A 24,251-nucleotide genomic window follows, 5' to 3' on the forward strand; every position below is an offset into this window, starting at 1 on the left:
AGCGTATGTAATCATTGAGACACTTTCGGGATCCAGCATGAGTTATTCCACAGCTCTCCAGACAAACCTGATGTCACTTTTGTTTCAGATGACCAGAAATCTGCCCTTCCCCTCCACCCAATTCCACACATAAGTACCATATTACAGAATCTGCCACAGACTGCACGTTTTTCACCAGTAAAATCCATAAATAGACACAAGTGCAAAGCAAAATGTCATTTTATTTAATTCAAGGACTATTTTCCTTCTAGTATTGCTGAAGGGATCACCTCCTGGGGAATTGATCATTACAAAGTCCCTGTCTAAAAGTTCAAGTGCTCTTGTTGTACATTCTTTTGAACCACAGAAAACGTAATGACCAAGTAAGGTGGGCAGCTACTTGCAGTTTTAGCCCACCTAAATTAGCATTGCCTCAGGCTAGAAAACAATTCAAGTAGTAAAATAATGAAAAATGTTAACCTTTAAGGTCACTACCATATTTTGATCAAAAAGTCCTGAATGTATGAAAAGAACATTTGTACATGTTATGAAGTTGTTTTTTAACCAGACACTGTCAAAGATGGCAGTTAAGTATTTTGGACCAGTTGTCAACCAGATATTTAAGAGTTCTATCTGAAGGTTTATTACCAATTTTATTATGCAATTCAATTTTCACATTAAGCTCTTTAACAAAAGCAACATAGACCCGCACCAGAATCACTGTAGACAGATTTAGTTTTATAGAATGCCCTTCTGAAAATTCATTTCAAAATAGAGATGCTTTTTCTCCAGAACTGTAAAAGCCATAAAAATGCAAAATATTTGTTAGGAAATTTTTAATCAAAATTATTCCTTAATGTTCAAAATAACATTTAACCTCCTACTTTTTTTGTTGTTGTTGCTGTTGTTGTCATCCACGTATTGACCAATAGACTAAACAGGTAACAATGGTTCACGTTTTTCCCCACCTGAAACATTTCTTCTAACACAGGCCCAAAGATAGGCAATACAGAGATTCAGGGACATGGATTATGCATGGCAAAGGTAATCCTCTATCACTTTAATTTAGAACAATTCTGATTCTAGCACACAACTTGGAGTCTCAGTTGTTTTCAATCTGCTCTAGGTCCAAGTCGCCACAGTCTAGAGGGAAGATTCCTTCCTCACTGCTCTCACAATCACTCGTGTCCTCGTCGCTTTCACACACTGCGTCTGCTTTCTTATAATCCCTTGTTTTGAAGCTACGTTGGCATGAGCCATGGTGCCTCCCTTCATCCAGCTGCTCTTTCATCGGGCTGGAGCCAGGGGTGATGATGTTCATAAGATCATTTGAGTCACATGGGGATGACACAATTGTCTTCATTTGTGTGTCATCATCATCATCTTCATAGTCAAGGGAGCAAAGACTTTTGGAATTTTTTAAAGTCTGCAATAAAAAAAAAAAAAAGATAAAACCATGACTATATTAACCATGACTGGACAGGAGGAACAGAACAAATTCCTTACATTGTTGAATGGTTTGAGTGTATGTACTCAAGAGTGCCACGTGTTTAAAGTAATCCTGGAAATGAGAGGCATGAAGAAAGAGGAAGAATGGTATTTACTTACAACAGTCAGGTTTTGCACAGGTATTTTGGCTATACTGATTCCCATTTGTGAGAAAAACAGTCCCCTTTTTTGTGCAGGAAGTTCCAAAACCTACCTTTGGTCAACTACATGAGGAAGCAGAGACACCCGCCCAGTTTGCTGTATTGGGTTTCTGGCAAATCCAGTGCAGAGCACTTGGTAACACCAGCATTTAGGTCAGACAGCTGCACTGCAGCCTGGTCAATTAATTTCCCCTGCAGACAATGAGCCCTCAGGCATCACCTCAGTGAGACTGTCAGGACAACTGGCACATTTGGGTAATCTCAAACAGAAGAAACCCAAGCCTCTACTGGGAGCATCTTGCTCCAGAGTCAGCTTAGTTTGTCTTTCAGTTGGTTACTGTCTGAACAAGAGCTCAGGAGCAATTCTATTTAAATTCAAAGGATATTAAACCAGAGGGGCACTCATCTTTATTTATAAAAAGGCAAAAGAAAAGAAACACTCAGTAAATGTGCTACCTCTGTCCCACAGATAAAGGAAAAATGCCTAAGCTCCTCATGGAGCTGTAAGGGATCCTTGGCTAGAATCCAAAGACAGCACTTAAGAAAATAAAAAACAAATATACAGAGAGCAGAACTTAGATTTTAACAAGTGAGAAACTTCCAAACTGTGCCTCATAGAAGCACCCAGTGAGAGGAAGGTGAAATAGCCAGGGCTCCTCTCAGAGGTGGTGCAAGACAGAATAACACTGATTTTCAGTCTCTCACTGGTTAAGTGACTCCAGTCTCACACACAGCAATCATTGTATTACAAGGAGATCCACAGGGAACAAGACCAACTTTCACACCCATTTCCAGCTTCCTCCCCCAATTTGTCATTTCTTAAGTATTTTATATTTATTTGAAATGGGAATATTGCAACATTCCTAGTATGCTGTATTCCAGATGCTCTTCCAGAGCACAGGGTAATGGTTCCTACTTCACCAATGCACATCAGCACCCGCATAAGGGGCTTACCAGTATCCTTGGGTATTTTTTAAACAAAACTTCACAAATTCATAAGAAATTTGAATTAGGCTTGTCTGTATACAGCTGGTTAAAAGAGGAAACCTCACTATGGGGAGGTGATTAGCCTGATCCTCACATATGGAACACCTTGCAGACAACCCCACTGCCATGCTGCAAGGTCACACAGTTCCTTAGACACACCTACATCAAATCTCCACAGAAAGCTCATGGGAGGGAAAGCTCAGGTAAAGGTAAAAAGCAGAGCACCCCAAGCTTTGGAGCTCAGTCACAGCACAGGCAGGCTGAGGTGATCAGAAGCACTGCGATGGGATGGGATGGTGGTCCCCATCACTGGTACCCCTCCACAGGGAAGGCACTGCAGCAGCATTCCCTGAGCCTGCACCACATTTAACACATCAATGCAACACATTTCTCTACTGATCAGAGGTTTGTTCTGCTCTTCTCCTGCTCAAACAGCTTTCAAACAACACACATTAGATGATTAGTTAACAAGTTATAGATCTTTCTGGCCGGAAATGTATAAGGGATAATCTAGTTTCTTTGAACAGACAAACAAGACCTCATTTAGAAGCTGATTTATGTAACTTCAAGGCCTGCATTCTAAGATCAGCTCTCAGAAAAAAAATTACTGCTGGTCATAGTTTGTCAGGAGGAATTCAAAGTCTTTGCTAGCCATGGTTAAAGCCCATACCCAATTTTGCATGTGACTAACACCAACAAGATAAATAACCCTGCATGATCAAAAAGATTTCTACTTTCAATTTTCACTCCCCTATGAAAACAGCTGTGGTATAATATACATTCCTCTTTTCAAAATGCTTCTGTATAGCTAACAGCTTATTCAAGTAGAAACATTTGAGTTTCTTTCTATGACTAACAGGTACAAATTTCTCTCATGTTTACTTAAGAGCAAGCCAGTATATTTTTAAAGTAAAAAATGTTTAAGTATATTTTAATCCTAAGTCTATCTCATTCCTTTGGAAAACACAACAGGATGTGTTCTATCTCCATATAGGGGACAATATTTTCAGTTCTTTAAATTTATAGTAGGCACGGGGAAGGAAAGGGACCAAATAAAGAGAAGCTTTGAAAGTTCTGCTTTCAGTGTTTCAGAAAGGAATTCCCGAGTCCCCCTTCAAAATATCTTTTATTCAATTTACTGCTAGAAATTAATCCAACCACACAGCTGTCTTTCTAGAAGGTTTGTGTACATAAATGGAAAATTGCCTGTTAGCTGCACTGTGCTGAAACCACTTGAATGGGAACTTTTAGCCAGTTTCAACACAACAGCAAGTGCATTCAACTGGTTCTTTGTTCACCCACTTGTCACAACCTCACCAAACTAAAAATAGGTGGATTTATTATCTCACAGCACAATCCCGCTCCTTTCACAAAGCAAAAGGTAGAAATTGCAATGCATTCAGGCCCTCTGAACTGCAGCTTTCCATGTTACACTGGTACAGTACCACACCTTCCAAGCACAATTGTGCTCAGTGGGGAGCCTGCGAGTACTTGCTCAATGGTCCTCATTTTATAAAGGATGCTGGACTAGCAAGACAAAAGAGTCCACAGTTGGCAATGGATAGAACTCAATCAGCTAAAAGTATTCTTTTGTGTGATGGAAAAAAAGGAAAAAAAAAAAAAAAAGAACCTCAGTTTTAAAAGAAGTGAGGCAATAAAATGTCTGAATATTAAGAAAAAAACCCCAACTTTGTACCAAAAACAATGGCAGGGAAGGAAATAAAAGAAATCTCTCTAGACCCTTGCCATACAAAGCAAACAAGAAAGGCCCAGAGCAGCTTGAAAGGAAGCTAATGTCTGTACTCTTTACTAAACCTTCAGCTCAGAAACCCGTAATACATCACTTTCCAAATATAAGAAGCAATAAAAAGGTTGTTTTTGTTTTACTAACAAAACTAGAGCATTTGCTACAGTAGTCAAGGGAAAAAATAAGACATTTATGTGCATGAAAACCTAGTGTATAATGGGAGCAGCAGTTCTCATGCTTCTCCCCCAAGCCCCCCATCATCCTCCAAGTCCACCCCTCAGCTTAGAGTGGGAGTGAAGATCCAGCTGCTCTGAAGAGGTGCAGCTGCAGCAGCTGGCACACAGTGAGGAGCAGAGGAAGCCCGAAACCACCAGGAGCTCTGAGCCCATCCTACTGCTTTCTCAGCACCTGTTACCACCACAGGATGGGCTGCTCCCTGAAGTCACAGGCTTAGGAAGAGAGGGAATTTATCAGGATAATCAGACTGGTTATCTGGCTTGCTTCCTGTCCCATCCTGCAACTTCTGCCTATGATGGCACAAGAGATGCTGCTTTAAGACTGGCACACAGGATTTCTTGACTGTTAAGGTCCCTCTACCAGATATATGAAACATGTGGCTGGTACAGTAGTCTTCATGAGGAGATTCTGGAATTTCCTGGAGTATCAGCATCTAATCCAGGAGTAAAACACTGAAGTAGCAGAACCCAAGCATGGAGCAACATGTGGCCTTTTTGTTCCTTCCCTGTATCTAGCCAGTTGATGGAGATGGGGCAAGTTAGATGGGCTGCACTTCTCCCTTGAGAGCTTCATGGGTCCTTACTTCACTTCCTTGACTTGTGTTTCCTGTAGGTTAGTGAGACTGGCTGAAAAACAAATGCCTTCACTGATGATAACGCATAGTTAAGCTTCAGATCAGAAACACCACAAACAGCACGATGTGTTCATGTCTCAGACACCAACCTGTCCCCAAAGAGGTCACAGTCGAGTCTCGGCAACAACAAAATCCAACCATGGTACAAATTCATTATTTGGAGAGACTCCATTCAGTGAAGCTAAAAGGGAGGCCTAAGGAAGGACTTTGTAAGAACTGACACAAAAGCCTGGTGCTGAGCAGCTCACAGTCACACTGAGAACAAACCATCACCTGGCTGACATCACATCCAACCACACAGATGTGAACAGTGTCCCTCCCTGTAAACTGAATTTTTACTTCATGCACCTAATTACTTATATTAATACCTTCACCTGTGACAATTTAAGTTGGAGATATGTGCAGTGTCTACTGTAAATGATTAGAAATGTCAACTGGTTGTATAGATTAAAAAATATCCCATCAGTCCTGACCCCTGCATCTTCTACTATGCATAAAGTGAAAAATAGCAAGAAAAAATGCTGTGTTTATTTAACAAACTATTAATCTTTCTGTAACGTAAATCTCTTGACATTTGACTCTGACTTTTCTGTCTTGAATTGCACTGAGCATTCAGGGAACACTCCAGTGTTTGCAGATAACCTTTGCTTTCAAGTAACTTGCAGCTGAGTAGAAATGTTGCTTCACTGGTACAAAGTGGTGCTGACAGGAGGAAAACAATACAGTATTCTCCAGGATGTTATGTGCTTGAGGTTTGCTAATGCACTAAAAGTTAAAACCCAAAGCTTAGTGGGAAAGAATTTCTCCCTGTTCAAACAAGAAATTAAAAGGTGTAGCAATACATTAAATTTTAGAATTCAAGTGTCTAGGAACATACATCAGGTCCTGAAGATTTTTAAGTTACGCATTTGAAGTAAATCAAGAGAGATGTAATTTTTGTTCTTGCACCAGGTTAAAAAACAAGTAGTGAACAAAAACATTTCTATTTATGTATTATGTGGAAACAATCAAATCCCAAGAAAATTCCTGACAGCTTCACGGGCAAAATCAAATCTCTGATGAAACTGACTTTGGAACCAAAGATGCTCTTCTCTTTCTGTAGCTCTGCAGGTATCCCTCATTTTCCTGGAAATCTGACTGTACTTTTATATGTTAAAAAGGCAACGTTTATGTCATCATCTATAGCTAGGAATCAGAAAAAAAACCTGGAATACTGGATATGAATGAGAACAAGCAAACAGCCTCTAACATTCTGCCATGTAATTAGACACTAAACTATAATAACCATTCCTTCCAGCAAAGAAAGAATTACTGCTGCAATTCTTGTAGTCAAATAAGGTGAAACTCTATTTGCAATGCCAGAGACCCAGTTAAAAATCAATACAAGCTGACAGCAATACAAGCAATATGGCTACGACTTGAAATGACAATTGTTCAGTGCTTTGTCTCTGCTGTATCTTCAACGATTATTTCAATTTTTCAGATGTAGGTGCCCAGGAAGGGAACTGCCATCAACTCATTTCACATCAGATGCTAAACAGCATCATGATGTAATAGGCTTTCATCTCCCACTAGCCAGACTGTTCCAGATTTAAGCATGCAGTTTTCTGGTGTAGTCTACCATGAAAGTTGATCTATTTATTGGCCTAGATATTTATGCTCATATTCTAAATTGTGCCACAGTATCCTTGTAAGTTTTGTTTATAAGCTGCAAGAACCTGTGATTTAATTTGGGTTTTTATTTAGTGCTATTAGTTGAAAAAAATAATGACTTAAAGAAATATTTAAGCAAAACACTGAATTTATCTAATTATACTCAGTTATGCCAGAATACAAGGCTGCTCAATGTGTAAGTCTCCAAGTGAGAAAAATAAAATGCACAAAAACTGGAGGACAGGAAGGGAAATTGGGGTCCAGTTCCCTGACTGAGCACCACTGCACTCATACAGAGTTCCCAGCAATGGTGAGGTGATTTCAGAACTCAGGCACTGCAGCCTTCAGAGCTGTAAAGCAGCCTACTCACCTAGCCAGGAAACTTGTAAGACCCAATTAACATCACTGCTATCACACCACAATCCAAACAGCCAAGTTGGAGGCATGGCAGATCCCAAATACATCAGGGATTACAAATACCACAGATTGAGTTCAACCTAAAAGCCTGCTTCCCCTTGCCCCAAACTCAGACAAAAAAAATCATTCATTATGGGCACTGCACATATGATATTAAATTTCACACTCAAACTAAATATCCTCTCAAACAAAGCATCTTTTCCTTTTAGTGATCTGAACAACTGAGAGCATCCCCAGCCCCCCTCAGAGCTAACACAGCTCACCCCTCATGTGCTTACAGACTACATGCACTCAGTGAAGTTCCAACATTATGTAACATAATAAACTAAGGAATTTAAGCAGATTAAAGAAAAGTTTGTCAGTCTAAAAGAGTTTAAACTGAATTTACTCAGCCAAACCACTACTGTCATTCCTTTAAAAATGAAATTTTGGTCTGATAGGGACAATTTAGTGCAGGAAACCCAGTGCTGGGGTTTAGCAGCTTCTACAAGTTCAGGACCATTCATCTCAGGGGTTAAGTTTCGTTTGCTTTTAAAGACAAATTGAAAGCTAAGTGAGTTAATGCAGTACTTAATGTAATACAGTCAAGAATATGATTCAACACTAGTGCTAACATGAAGAGGGTGAACATATATAGCCATTTTCCCCTTTTATAATGCCCAGATCAACATTAAACCACATTTTTAAAAGTTTACAGTATGGAATTTTAATCAAGATGTTAGCCTCTTAGATTTTCTAATTCAGTGGATTTGTGAACCTCAACCTTTTACCTTCCCTGTCTGAGTAAGTATAAATCATGCAAGCTTTTATTGTAAGAATGTGGAATTACACTCTACAAACATCAGGCCTACCTATTTCACCTGCATGTAATTAAGCAGAGAAAGTTTCAGCTATTCTTAGGACCAGTCCAGTAAGCACCTCCAGATGCTATGAATTATGCCATTAGCTACAACAGAGGGGGCTCACACAGTGGATTTAACTCTTCTGAACTGGCTGATAATCAATACAGTGCCAAAGTGAAACACAGTGACATTGCTTTGTTCAGCTGCCTAACGCAGCACAAGGCTTGGGCCAAACAGGACAATTACCAGATACAGCAGCAGCACTCATCTGAAACACACCGATGCATTAAAGCAGAGGTTTCTTCAAAGGCAAAGAAGCACCTCACAAAAAAATGATTCAAAAGGGCACTGAAAGAACAGGGAAAGGGCCTGGAAGATGGTTCTTGCTCTGGTCTTGCTTCAGCAACAGCTGCAGTCAGGGGTCTCTGCAGTACCACAGAAGCTTTTCTTGCCTTAAGGTAAACACTGTCTTTGCACCCCTTCATCCAGATTATTTTCCTACTCACTGCTTGACCCTAAGCACATCTCTATTATGGATAGTGAATTTATTCACCTTATGGATAGACTGAAGAGCTAGACAATGTGAAGTTGGGCCTCTACTGTGCTTGACCTGCATAAGCTCGAGAGGCTTCAGTCTGGCAAATCCAATCAGCCAACAGCACTAATGAGCAATGGTGTGATGAACAAACAGATGCACCACTTGTGTGCATACAGGGATGATAAACACATCTGGTTTTGTGGTAGGAGGACACAGAGGGAAACAATGTAAGCACATGCTCTCTCCCAGCAGAAATGATTCATGCTTTGCCAGAGTCATTCCCTCTTTTCCTATTCAAGAACTATTACCTTCCCTTTCAGAAAAGGAACAGGCTATGGAAGCAAGAAACAACTTAAACTGCTTATTACCATCTTCATTAGTAATATGACAAAATAATTTTATGAAGACTTAATTTAAACCTTATCTAATTAATACAGATGAAAGCTGCATCTATTTTTCCACATTTTAGACTGGGAAATAAGAAGGCACGTACACATCATTAACATAAGCTACACACACATCCCTGAACAGAAACAGGCACAAAAGGAGCAGCACAAGAAAACTGCTTAACAAGACTATGATTGCTTGCAGTACCATCTCTCAGTGTTCAGCATTCAGGATCCAAAAACAAAGACCACCCTGGGTAGTCAAAGCCTTCTGATGTATTATTCCTCTGACAGAAGAATTAACAGACTACAATCAGCTCTGAAACAACATAAACAAAAAAGTTAACTCCAACCCCAGGAGTTTTAATAAGTTTCTCAGTTTCTAACCAGATACACTTAGACAAGAAGAGAGAAAGCTGTAGCTGTGCTTCCACAAAACTCCAAATAATCAGTGACATTTCCAAAGTTTGCTTTGCCATGCCAAACTCTGCTCTCAAGTAACAAGGTTTAACTTGACTGATTATGCACCAGAGTAACACAGGACAGGATTTGACCCTTGTGGCTTCAAAACATGACCATATTGGCTTCATTTCCTGCCATTTATGTGTCATCTATTTTTATAGAGAAGTTCTATTCCTGAGCAGTTTAGCCAAGGTCTTATTCCTTCATGACTTTGCTATGAGCTGCAAACAATTACTTTAACAACTGAATCACATATGCACCAACTGCTGCAGCACGCATCCACGTACTTACTTCTCTTAAAATTCCTGCATGTTCTCTTTTTTTTTTTTAATCCTCAGGTCCAATATTAAGTTGATATGATGGGTCAAACTTAAGAGAAATTAGAAAAGTAAACCCCAAATCCTGATTCCAATGCTGCCCTCATTAGTTACTGACAGATGTCAGACTCACCTATATTATTGGGTTATGCTAGCACTCCATCATAACTAGCATTTTAAGGGATTCTATAATTGGGCCATAAAGTTCACTTCTGCCAGGGAAGGGGGATGGGGGAAAAAAAGGGAAAACTACCCCATCATCTTGGGAACAGTTCCCCCTTCTTCAGACCAATTTTCCACTACAGAAATACTTGTCCAAAACAAAGCCTTAAGATCTTGCCATGGAAGCGCACAGAGGCACACATGGGCACAGACACACAAAGCACAAGTGCTACTATGAATCTTTTGCTCAGCTCAATGCAAAACCCACAGTTTAACAGTAAATTCTTCCAGGAGCATTAATTCAAATTGTAGGTGAACCTTTACCACTAATTATTTCCAGGGCCAAGTTAAGTTGAACACAATGCATTTGTTTAAGAACAACAGAATTAGTACCAGAGATTGAAGGTGAATGGTGCATGGACTGCATTTTGTACCTTGGTATCTGATTTTGGACTATCTATTTTTGAAATAATGTGGTTCAGGAAGTGTTCCTGACATTAAGTGACAGGACTGCTATACATTTTTAATACTAACTCAACTCGTACTAAAGCTCCTGCTTGATAAATACATTTCAGACAAGTTTGTTTATTGGTTCAAATACCAAAGCTGACAACATGTCAGCAGTTGAGGCTCACTTTGTTTTTTTAAAAGCCAGGAAACCATATATGTGGTCCTTTATCCTTCAGTGCAATAGATGTTTTAAAATACATCAAACCAAGTCAGAGGAGAAGCAAAGTATACACAGCTTGTGTAAGACAGAGTCAGCACTGAGATTCCTAAAACATTGAGGTAACACTAAAACTGAGCTCAACCTCTCATTGTACGGCCTCAGTTTTCCTCTATTGTGCGGTAAACCCAGAGTTTGCATGAAAAAGCTGAAACATTCAAAAAACTGCATTCAATTATTACATGTGCTTTATTTCGAATATGAGCATTTGTTGATGTTACCCCAGCTTGCAAACTTCCTAGCATACCATGAAGGCCTTCTAAGTTTTAGTCACATGGTTATTACTATAAAGAAAACTGAAATCAAGAAACTCATCAGAAATCTCATTTATTTAAATTTCCTTTTCTGCTAATACTTAAGTTTTATTGCAAAGCACATGTCATCATCAGCATAAAAATAAATGAGTACTTCCAAGTATAGGAACAGATGAGCTATTTGATTATCTGCAGCTCACCTTAACACTAAACCATCACCTCCCAGATCACTTACGCAGAAAACATCACCTTATTAACTATATTCCATTAAACGTTGCACCTAACAGCAACTTAAGAACAGAACAAACTTCCCTTCAATTTGTATGTACTTGAAAAAGCATGTAAACAAGTCAGTATTTCCCATCCTAATGGAAGAATTGACATCACTAAGTGATGTAGAGAAATTCCCATCAGTTCATTTTCACAGTCCTGAGATATCTGTTCTGCTTTTATCACACATATGCACCAGTGCATAGATGCAGCAGGAATTGATCTACACAACGCAAGACTAACAAAAGACAAAGTGACAGTTAAACCTTCCACTTTTCCAAGTGATTTTAATAAACCTCTCTGCAGAGAAAAGCCTCAGGTGAATCAACTTGGTTTAAGGTCTCTTTTAGATGATGATGCATCAAGTCAGAAAGTGACTGTCAAAAAGCAAGGAAGGTTTCACAACAGATAACAGAGTATGGAAGAACAAAGTCTAGTTTGGGAGTTAAGTCCTTGCATTCAGGTACCATAAAAATGTACTAATCTATTAATTTCATTAACACGTTATTAAAAAAATACTGCATATTTAAAGAACCCTCTCCCCAAATTACCCTGAGTTAAAGTCAAAGACATACAACTTCTTTTTCTAATAAATTTTAGAAGATTACACTGGGATTTTATTTTTTGCCAAAAAAATGTGGGGAAAGTTCCTGTATCAAAGATGAAACATTACTCAACACTTCTGCTAGCCATCATCTTTTGCAATTTAGAGCAAGGGAAAAAAATAACTTAATCCCCTGCCACCTGCCAAAACCCAGATGGTAAAACCTGAGAAAAGTGCTCTCACCTCTCTTTAAACCCTCTGGTGCAGCTTAGGCACATTAACTAAAAGTACTCTATATTTAACACTAAAACATAGCCCTAAACTCAGTATTGTATTGTTTTTGAAACAACATCACCAATAATTTAAGCATAATCCAATTTTCTGATGGGATAAGTAATAATTAAAAAAGAAATATCCACAGCTGGCTGAAACCTGACATGTGATTCAATAGACGGCCCCTTTCTTATAATGTCAAATGCAGCTGGTCTGGTACTCATTAGCTCTTTCAGCAACGTATACTTATTGTACATACAGGAACTTGCCAGAAAGGAAAAGCAACTCTGCAGCAGATATTAAGCTGCCTCCTCTTCTTCTTAGCACAGTGCTTACAGAAAAGTACCGTAAATATACACACAAAGCTGACTGCAGGTATGGCAAAGCAACACAGTGCTGAGCAGCTCTGGGTATCTGCAAGACATTTGTTACAGAATCCATTCACAAAAGAGGGGGAAAACCTCCATCCTTAATGAGATTTCCTTTTCTTCACTCTCCTCAGGGAGAGGGCTTATACTCCCTCACTGTCAGAGCACAGGGCACCTCCAGCACAAGGGCTCACTTCATTAAATGCCATTTCGGGCCTAATTTCACATTGTGACCCACTCTGCCGAGGCAAAGAAAGCAAAACGCCAGATGCTCTCTGTGCCTGCTACCTCAGCAGCGTTTCATTCACTGCTCCAAAAAACTTCCAGGCACCCATTCAAAACCAAGTACCCCCAGCCTGGTCTGTCCCGTCACAGGACAAAGTGCTGGCTTGTCTTCAGCTTACTTTTGACGCTTGCCTATCATCTCCCAGCCCAGCCTACTCCTATCTCCTTTCCTTCTTCCCAAGCCTGCTGGAATTTGAACTTTAAATGGACGCCCTCCGTGGCAACAATAGATAAAAAAGGAGCCTTTGATTGTTCATGCATTGCAGAAAAGAAAGGAGGAGATTCATCCTGGCTGCGACCTAGCAGGAACTCATCAAGCACGGCTCCCCTTCCATTGCAATGGGATGCCTGAGCCTGGAGCTACTCATTCAAGCTCCCTGCATCTATGTTTCCATTCAAAGAGGATGAATTCTTCAGGTTTCCCCTGAAGGAATTAAATGTTGATCTGCTTGGAAAGTTGCCAAAAGGTTCTGTAACACTCAGCAGTTTGGACTTAATTCAATACTTATTGATACCTAGCAGGATTTATAGCTACATTATTTATAAGGGGGGGGGGGAAATCACAGAGCCATATTTAGACCTTGGTAATAAACTATTTTTAGCACCATCTGTTTTTCTAGTTTGCTCCCTTGCTTAGGCAAGAGCATACTTTTATCCAGCTCCCTCTTCCTTGCCCATTTAAAAGAATCCACAGAGTCTAAACTGAAGCGTAAGTTAGGATCACTTGGAATATTTATTGTGCAGCAATCCTCCTAATCATGTTCTGGAAGTCAAACCTGCTGACTAAAGACAGTCTTGGGCTGATGTAACACTGTATGTTGTCTTGACAGAACTGAGCAGATACATTTAATGTAAGGGGCAATGTGTTTCACAAAACGGAGGTTACTATCTGGAAAGGAACAACTGATCATTAACTGCATTGAACCATCTGAAAAGTGGTTCAGAACTCCTGGCAGTGCTTTTCTGGGCCACAGTTGCCAAGTTTCACCCTCATTAAACACACAGATTTTCTTTTTTTTTTTTGTCACAAGTACATTCTGTCAGGCCAGGCTGCTGTTAGAGGGGGAGACAAATCATAAGCAGCTGCTGCAAGCACCTTGTTTCAGAGATGAGTTTCAAGCTGCAGCTGCTACCCAACTCAAAAGCTCCCCCAAACCTTAAATTACCTCTTCAAGTTTACATTGATATTCTGCTTTTAGTATGTGACAACACTGGTGGCCTCTGCAGCATGACAAGAGAGAGTGAAGGGATTGCTGGTTCCTTGAACTCTGATAGAAGTAAAGCTTTGGGTACTTCATGCTGATTAAGTTCTCAGAAATGCACTTGATAGCAGCAATATATTCATCTTACCCTCCTGGCTCACAGAAGTTATGTTTTTACCCAAACAGCATACATATTCAGAAGTTTCACTGCTAACTGTGTCAGATTAAGAACTTTTAATGTAGAGCAAAGCAGAAAACTCCTGTAAAATATGAGCTCATGGAGTTCTTAGTCATTACAAGGGGCAGCAGCAATAAGGGTTGCAAGCTGGTTTCCTAGGTCTTGCAGCACAGGTCAAGCACTCCTGGGAAGCCAACTGCATACAGCAAAAAACCACAATCATTCCCAGCATGCAGTACATAGGTCAAAATTAAATTCTACAAATGCACAACAGAAATGCACAGCCACCACTATAATGGGTTCCAACAGAGTCTTGAGGGCTTTGAAACATTCAAGCAATCAGTATTAATACAACATTCATTTGGCACTGGCATTATGCAAGAGTAAGTTCAATGTGAAGGAAATGTAACAGTGCTGCCCACCCAGCAGCCTCTGGGATGTTTCCTTCCACTTCACTGCATTTTTTTTTTATTTCCAGTGGAGGAAACAGGGCACAGCACTTCCCACAGCAAGTACAACAAACTGCCAGGTACATGGAAAGGCTCCTTGGCAGCACAACATGCAGACAAGGCCATTCCCAGGATCAGAGCCAGGATGGGGAAGTCTGCTCCTGGTGAGAAGCGTCTCCACACGCCCCAGCAGCAACCACTGTGTCCCATCTGCCAAAGCTCCCAAATGATGTGACAAGTGGTCTGTCCCTCTCCAGGGAAAAAAGCTCCAAATCTGTGCTGCTTGGAGAGGACACCTCTCAAAGGACAGTCTGCCTCAACTGAGAGCGCTCAATAAAAGCCGTTCAAAGGACAGAGTCAGTCTGCAGTACTTCGAGTGGCCACACAAAGCACATGGACAAAAGCCAGCGCATACAGTAACTGTCGCAATAAATTTAAGATTTATTGCCAAGTATGTTTAAGAGTAAAAACTGAGATCACAACTTGTAGTTCAATTCCCTAAGGCTGTTGCATAACCTGCAAATATATTACAACATGAGAGCAAACTAATACTGGTGATTAAGCAGGAATATAATTAGAGGATCTGGAAATCTTCAAAAATGCAGCTTGTTGCAAGCCTTATAGCAAAGCATCCAACTTTCATGGGGGCAAGGATGCTCGCTTGTTTGCACATAAATATACATTTTTGTAAAGATCTGGAAGGTATAAACTACCTGACTCCTTTTTTCAAAGCTGATACCTTATTAGCTACTAGACATGCATGTTTAGAATGATTCTGCACTCAAACAGGACGACAACGACAGATGAATCACAGTATCAGAAAGCAACTGGAGAAGATGATGGCAAAAAGATCCAGGACCAGGCTTGCTAGGATCTGCCCATTCACCCTTCCCTTACACACCAGATGGTCATGGAAAGACAACAGTTATCTGTCCTTAAAAATCAGTGATCACAAAGAAAGGACTTTGTGATTAACTCTCAAGTCCATACCCATTTGAGAGGTGGCTGGGTGCCAGTGAAAGGAACCGGGGCAAGTCAGAAAAATCAGTACAAACTCCATTTATATCCTAATTCATTCACAGATCTCTCCCCTCCACCCGATGACTGTAAGGGATCTGAGCAATTGTGATTCACAACTCCAACGCTGAAACCCTCTCTGTCGATATTCTTACATAGCAAGCCTATGTTAAACTGAACTACAGCTGGTTCTAACTGTATCAAATTATATATTGGCAAAAAACAGGAACCATTAGAAAATTTGTATTTTATCCTACTTAAGTAGCTAATCTGTAGGTGAAGTCTGAGCTTATCTATTTTGAACCTCCAATTTTAAAAATAATGCTCCAAAAGCATTGAAGTAGTTTGAACAAAATGACTTTTTTAAAAAGTCATACAATAAATGTATTTTTTTAACCTCAGTAAGTTTGTTACCACTACTTAGCATTTTGAACAGTATTACTTCAGTTCTCATGATGATCATTATTCAGCAACATGTTTCCATGTCAAGGCCTCCGATGGCAGAGTAGAGTGAAAAAGGTACAGAAAGGCCTTTTTATATAAAAATATATAATTAAACTGTGTATGTGCTCTGTAAGCAGCCACAAACAAATCCTTGTCTCCTGACACTAGTTAGAACAAACATATCAATACTAGCCTACAAGGTCACTCACACTAACTTATGCGGTGTCAAATCCTGATTTGGAGTGGTATCACCCTTGCTCCTAGTAGAAACATTTTATGGTGACATGTACACAGAATTCCTTGACCATTTCCAACAGTTCACCATTTTCTACAATTGCTGTATTTACACAAGCACATGCTGGCTTATGTCTACTACAGATGTGTTAAGGCCACCTGAACGAGTTCAAATTATACTTGACTCAAGCTACAGGTGGGAATCCAGTTCTTTAGTTGTTAAGATGTAAGAAGGGGATACATGCTTCAGGTATTGCAAGTACACATTACAAAGGACTTCTCCTACCCCCATCAAACAAGAGAATAACATTTACCAGATTAACCACAGCCTAAAGTTTAATCTAATTGCTTTTGAATCACACTACCACTACAAGATGCAACAAAAACACTACACTTGACATGCAGGCACCCCATTGACTTGAGGACCCATTTCTCTTAAAACTGAATTCTTTCTGCTGCCCACTCTTGCTGGGCGAGGACACCTCCTGCAGAGCTCAACCACCACAGAGCAGAAGGTAAGATGAATTTAAACCAGGCTTTTTTCCAAGGGATATGGAAACAACCAGACAGTTTGGATCTCAATTAAGAATTTATTATTAGTGTCTCAAAAGATGGGGATCAATTAAGTTCCTTCCAGTATACTGAAGCCATTCAAGATTACTAATTACTGCCCATCTACTCAGGGTCTGTGCTTTCTGCCATTAAAGAATCGTAGGCTCAGTAACAGAAAGGACAAAAATTGTTATTTCTTCATCTGGTTATTCAAACTTTCCAGGAGGTGTCCTCTCCCTAGGAGAGGGGACAGCAGAAAGAATTCAGTTCTCTTAAAATACAAATACCAGAAAATAGTATTTTTCAACATGGTACATATATATACTTTAGTCAAAAGTCTGAGCTGAGTCTGGAAGTTAAACACACTTCACTGCAAAGTTAAGTATTTCTGTGCATATTAAATCCCATTATTACATTCCTACTCACCTCACAAAGTACTTTATTTAACAAGCTTAAGGGCCATTTACCAACCTAACTGCACACTTGCATGCCCTGAAAACTCACCTTAGTGTGCCAACTACATGAGCTTTGCAAAATTGAAGAAAGCAAGTTTATTGCTCTGGGACATGCAATTTTAACAAGCCTTGGAAATTCAACTTAAAACAATTTTTGGTTCTATAGTAACACAGACTCAAGTTACAAGAGTTACACAATCAAAATAATATTAAATGCTTAACACAATGGCCTGTCCATTGAGCACTTCAGGACCATACAATCACTCTGGAACCTTCAAGTTCGTATTTTGATTCACAAAAGTATTCTTAAAACAAGCAGGATGAATAACATTCTCAAAAACAAAACAAACCAAACCTGCTAGGAAAACTTATACCAAAGTAAACTCTAAATGCTGAAAGGACAGAAGGGAGAAAAACCCCCACACTAAGTTTTTATTTTAGGGGTTTGTAGCACATCGAGAATCTCAGCCTCTGGATCAATTTTGGTTTTGTGCACTAATGAAGAATTTCAGCGAGGCTCTACGTTGACTATGCTTCAAGCACATCTGATTTCTGCCACTCTCAGCACACACTACAGCAGTTACATATAACCTTGAAGCTCTACAAAATAGGACATGACAGTTAAGCCACAAGCACCTGTCACATGAGTTTTAAGATCTCATTTAAGATCTTTCATACTATTTGTACATCATAACACTACTTCATATCACTTATTTTAACCTGCTACTTCAGACCTAAATACCCTTATATATCTTTTAAAAGGGACAAGTTTTAACACATTAGCTGAAATGGAGTTACCCAGCATTAGCTGAAGTTCAAAAAACTTTCAGTCCTGCTAACCAATTTACGCCACAGTATTCTTGTTCCAGTACTGCCAAGACCACAAAGTTCTCCTGCTCTTTACTGGTAATGTGAGTTAGTCTAGAAGACAAGCAAAGCACACACCGATTAACGTAAAACAGAACTGAAAACTGAGATAGTTAAAATATAACTAGACAAAGGAAAAAAAGTCTCATACAGTATCAAAAGCCACACCTGAAGAACACTGGGAATATGCAAAACCCTTTCCTATAAGGACAGTACCTTTGCAGAGCTTAAATTGCTCGACCTCTGGTCTTAAAGGCTCTTTTAAACTCTGCATTTGTAAAACCTTTAGTGGCCCAAGCAATCATATATGGAATTTTTGAGTGTGACAAACTAGTCTACCTCTTGCATGAGAAAAAGGACCACACAGGCTATATGCCTTCTAGTTTTACTACTCAAGCTTGGCTGAGGGAAGCCAGTTTCCTTAGCAGGAAGCTAGAAATGTTAGTAAGTGTGGTATTGCAGCCTCCTGCTACGTGCATCCTTCCTGGGTGAGGGCAGGGTGGAAGGACAAGAGATTCTCAACCTACAGCAGGCACCAGTGACCGCAGAAGGGACACACTGAGCCAGGCCTTGGTTCTAATGCAGACCTAAATATCTACCCAAGAGTGAGATCTACCACTTCTCCTTCCCCTTACACTGACAGGCACAGGATATTGTTCTCCTATTGCACTAGAACATCATGTCCTTTTGAAAATGAAATAGTTACATACAAAAAAATCTGCAAGTAGAATTTCAACACTTTGATATTTCTGATCAAGGCAGACGATGTAATGGTACCTGGAACACTAGGGTATTGCAAATAGTGAATGTCAAAAATTTAACAGGCCTCCAAAATATAACTCAATATTTTATCCCACTGAAACACACCATGAAAACACTTTTGTGCTAAAGATACTTCATGTTCAAAACATTCCACTGACTGAGCAAGAGGGCTCATTTTTGCAATCCACAAAATACCAAGATATGCCCCTTCTCCCTTTTTAGAGGAAAACAGAAATTAAGGATTTGCACATACAAAGAACTGGGAAGAGGCCTTACACTAAGAGAAGAGTGTCTGCATTCAGCTATTCTAGAACAGTCATTATCATTCAAACTTCACACCCTTCTCACTTGATAACTGAGCTACATAGGCAAGCCTCAACTCACTCATACATGGGGCCTTGCTACAACTTGTCCCCTCAAAGTAACGAGTTGTCAAACTAGTGGTATGATTAGGAAAAAAAAAAAAAATTAAAGTCCAGGCTTCCTTTGGTTATACCACAAAATAATTCATGTGAAAAAATGTAAGTGCTGCTTTCAAATTAAAACCAGAGGGTGTTTCCCTACTACAGGAGAAACATGTTTGACAGACTGAAGATAACCCTAGTCAAATCATCCCATATACCTTGCATTAATTAAGCACAGTTCAATTAAACACAAGAACAGGTCAGATGAGTACACTGTATTTCATGGAGCTGGAAGCAATGCTCCTAGGTCAGAGAAAGACAAATTTGTTCAAACATCTGCAAAAAAGTTCAATGAGTTGATCCTCTCTCCTTTCCCAGTTTCCAAAGTACTCTGCATTTTTGCTTCCCCTATCGTACTTCTTGATAATGCCTAGAAGCATAGATATTCTTTCGGACCAAAAAAAAAAATTAACTGCCAAGATTAGCTTGAAAATGTTTCAGTTACACCTGAAAAAGCAGTTATTGAAATTTAGTTTACATAAGTTTATCAGTTTCTGTATCTAATTTGAGTACTTGACTATTTAGTCACTTGGTTGAAGTTTACAAAGTTGCCACATTAATAATGAAGCTATCAGCACACTGTTGCTGCTCAGCAGTACTGGCAGCAAGCAGAAACAATTGCACTTCAGAACTGAGGATGCATTCGCTATTTTCTCAAAAGCATAGGAAGACAGTTAAAATGGAAGTGCTGTTAAGCAAACATCCGGATCGATGGAACAGTCATTTCACAGAGCACTGAATGAACCAAGTTATTTTTTAACTACTGCAAGTTCAAGATTCTTAAAAAAGGCTGTTGGGCGGATGAAGTGTGTCACACCAGTATTGCAACAAGAACAACTAATGGAAAACCACCCAGGCTTCTGTTTCACACAGGGTACTGCAGCTCAGACTCCAAAAGGCTTGGGCTCTCCACATTTCTGCCATTTTATTGTTAAAGTCAGAGCACCATTTTAGCCACTACAGGTTTATCAAAAATACACTGTCAGCAAGATAATTTTTCTATGTCAAAAGATGTAAGTTTAACACAAAAGGACTTATCTACTACTTATCCTGTTGATGACTTGCACTAGAAATTTTATTTAATCCCTGATTACTTTCTATTGCACTTCAGAGCTAAGAACTCCTGTTCAGGAGCTGCACTTTGTTCTCTATCACCTCATTATTACAACAGACCTAATCTCCAAGGTACCACCTTATTTCCCAGCTAATGCAAATATTTACTTGAACTATTTAATTGCATTTTTAAACCAGACAGGTGATGCCTGATCAAAGTATTTTCCTGAAAGTCAGATACACAACATAGCAGATGTGTTCACATGGCAAAGCAACCTCAAAATTTGTGGTGGGATCTCCAACACTGGGAACAGTGCAGAGAAACTATAACCATGACAACAGCAAATCACCTAGAAAAAAAGGCTGCCACACCTCCTGATATCAAAACAACACAGGTCCTAACTTCATCCTGTGTTGCCCAAATACAAGCAGTGTTTTTCACTCCAAACTGACACTTTCAATCCTGATCTCACAAGCAAATCTGAAACCAGCTCCTTCTGCTACACATAAATGAATAATTTATATAAATAAAAATGAATCAATTTAGAGAATTAATCAAAAACTAAGAAAACCAAAGACTCCAGGACCTAAAGAAAAGCAGGTTAAAACAATTCATTTTTTCATCTCTGCTTGCACAGAAAGTTGGACAACTCAAACATCTGGATATGAAGAAACTAGCAAGATTTGAAAGAAAATTCCTCTCATTTAGTCCTGATTTTCTTTAAATAGACTCACCTGAAAGTAACCATACTAACTTCTGCCATAAATATTTTTTTTCATGTAACAAAAATTCTTCAATCCTTTGCTTCAAAATGCACAGTAAAAACCTCATTCATTTAACCTCTCGAATCCTGGTAAATTCTCACACAGATTCTAGAAACACTCAAAATCCACACCAGAAGACTGCCTACCAGCACTGAGTGACCTTCCTGTTGCTCCCTCCCTTCAACCACACCAAAAAAATCCCCAGATTTTAGAGGCTTCTAGGCACTGTCTATTCCTGGATAATTCTTCTCAAACAGAGAAGATTCCTCTTGCTTTTTACAAACTTAAACCATTCTTATTTCAAAATGGAAATTCTCCCCTACACATACAAGTCCTCACCCCTGTAATTTTCACAACAAAAGCTCATTTCATATCATGATTGCAGCTGCATTTGTTGTAAGCCAATTTTCTTCCTTCACCCAAAATCCCCAGCAGTCATTACACTCAAGTAGTCTTACATATACAAGTTTGAAGCAAGTTATTTTCTCTAATGTTTGTACACCACACTGAATTTAAAAAGTCTTTCTGAACATCAAAAACCCCACAGAAGATGAGTCTTCTCTACTAATCCAGTAGTACTGATCTCACAGGAAGTTTCTTGGGTGGAGACTTGAGAAAGTTTTCACAAGCCTCTGAACTGTCTCTGAATTACTAGTTGGGTTTTATCACACATGCCCACTTTCTACCATCCAAACAGAGCTAAACCAGAACATAGGTCCAGAGAAAAACCTCAGCCCTGGCACATCTTCATCCCCTTAGAGGTGAGGAAATCATACACCCCACTCAGCACAGCAATTAATATCATATTCTACTTACCCTTACTGACATAATCAAAGCAGGTTAAAGGACTTTTCCATAAGTAAGACAGGCAAGGGAGCTGAGTGACCACACTTCAGTCGAAGGGAGCCCAGAACAGCAGCATGAGACAACTAGTCTTGGAAGTTATGCCTTATCCCAAAAGGAAAGGGGTGAGTTATTCAAAACCATGCTATGACACAGCACTTGGAATAAAAAGTTATAGTCTGTATTAAAAGCCCTACTAGCAACAAACTTGCAATGCCTACAAGAAAAATAAACTAAGCATTGAACCTCAATTGCTTACTCCAGGAAAGTATGTAGGAAAACAGGTCCAGAAGAGAATAGTTCTTTCTTCTTCATGATCACACAGTTTTCTAAGAAATGTATCTCTTCTAGTTTCATGTACTTAAGAGCACTGGTACATCTACTTCAAGTGTGGCACAAAAACCTGCTCCCAACTCTAATGTTGTATCTACCTCCATGACCAGCTAACTCATCATTTATGAGTTCTGCAAGACACAGTGCACCAATACTGAGACCCTCATCTAGAGCAGAAACACACAAAACAACTGCACAAAGATGGAGGTGGACATACATCTTTGTGACAATGCATCTGAAGACTGCTTAAAAATGGGAAAAATATGCCCCAAAAGAATACATTATATTAACAGACTTCATGAGTTAAAGCTGAGTGACATCAGCCACATAAGGGAAGGTTGGAATATTCATGAACTTGATTGAAATGATATCATGGGCACATTTATAGAAAAACACAAGGTCACACTATCAAACTGCATCACAAGGAATTAATCAGTTGGAAGGGTCAGTGCAGGACAAGAAAAACAAGTGACTGCAGTCACCAACTCAAAACAGCCATAAAAGGAGAGAGAATAAAAGCAAACAAAAAATAGTAGTCAGAGGTAGGGATGGCTCACAATCTGCTTCACCAGAGCCTGTTTTACTTAGCATGGAGAAAAGGACCATCAGCAATAACTTTCTCTAAGCAGGCACACTGCAGAAGGGCCAGCTGGAAGGAAGAGCTAAAGAACCAGCTCCAGGGAACACACACTTGATAAGGACATGTGATATAATCAGCTATGAGTAAGTTAAGAAATCACTCACAACCTTTTTTTCTTCATGGAAGTTTTCTATCATAAACCAACCATGCTGGGAATGAACAACAAAATCCAGTTCCAATTAAAATCCATGTTAGATTGGTGCTCATGTGCTAATCCTAGAAGAAAAACAAAACAAACCACAACAACTTCTGCTATATTCACTTGGTTTTTACAGTATGTTGAAGGACAGGAACCTGTTCAGTCACTTTCAACAAGAGACTTCAGCCTGGCTATACATCTGACAGTTACTACCTCTCGGAAATTGATGCTTCTACAGTATGTAAGCCTAACCAAGAAGGTTAAGGAAGAGAAACTAGCAGGGTGGGGAGTGTTACACAAGAACAAATCTATCATAAATCTCAGGACATATTTAAATAGATCACACAAAAATATTTTGACCACAAGCTGGCCAATGAAGGGTGAAAGTAGCCTTACTCTGTGTACACAAAACCTTTTCAGAAAAAAAACCCCTCCAAGTAGGTATGAGTCATATTGAAGAATTTAAATATGACTGCTCTGGAACTGACATGTAGAAGGGGAAGGAGCTTTAAAGCAGAGGGAGTTAACAGCAGCACTCATAGTTCACTAACAGTTCCACTGAGGTTTGTTCTTACAGATTAGAGGTTATTACAAATACGACTGTTCGCAAAAAATGCATTTCAACATCCTGCCCCGCCTTCATTTCCTCTCTGTAATCCTTTGGTTTACAGTTTCCAAACATGAACTTCAAGGATAAAGTTATTTCTCCTGTAACCCAAAGGTAAACCCACTAATATACATTACAAACCACATTATCATTACAAAACTGGACTTGAACCTCAGTCTGAATGAATATAGATCAAATGATCCCCCATGGAAGGCATGATGAAAACTGTTTCACAGCAAGGGAAGGACTTCACCACAACAGAAGAAAAAAACCACCCCAGCATGACAGCAGCCAAAGCAGTACTATTTGCAACATCTCCTGTAAGACATCAAAGCAAAAAAAAGGTTGTTTTGTTTTGTTTTTAGATAAACAGATGAGAAACTCAAAGTGTCCCAAACCTGTCACTTGTTACCCTCTGCAGACAGTATGTTGTAGCACTAGTTTGAATCTCCTTCCTATTTAGGTCAGTTCCTGCTACTCCCACAAGTTTCTGCAGGACAAAGAAACACCTCATAT

The 24,251-nt window shown here is 39.4% G+C and overlaps 1 protein-coding gene across 1 annotated transcript in view; it reads right to left on the bottom strand.

Moving 5' to 3' along the window:
* Positions 1-201: 201 nt before the first annotated feature.
* Positions 202-24,251, bottom strand: part of FAM53A (family with sequence similarity 53 member A) — a 71,935-nt gene continuing 47,885 nt past the window's right edge. Inside the window, exon 5 of the mRNA XM_032109243.1 lies at positions 202-1,405. Within this exon, the coding sequence (XP_031965134.1) occupies positions 1,082-1,405 (324 nt within the window). The 3' untranslated portion in view covers positions 202-1,081. The remainder of the gene's footprint in view (positions 1,406-24,251) is intronic.

This window comes from Corvus moneduloides, chromosome 5 (genome assembly GCF_009650955.1).
Source record: "Corvus moneduloides isolate bCorMon1 chromosome 5, bCorMon1.pri, whole genome shotgun sequence".
Lineage (NCBI taxonomy): Eukaryota > Metazoa > Chordata > Aves > Passeriformes > Corvidae > Corvus > Corvus moneduloides.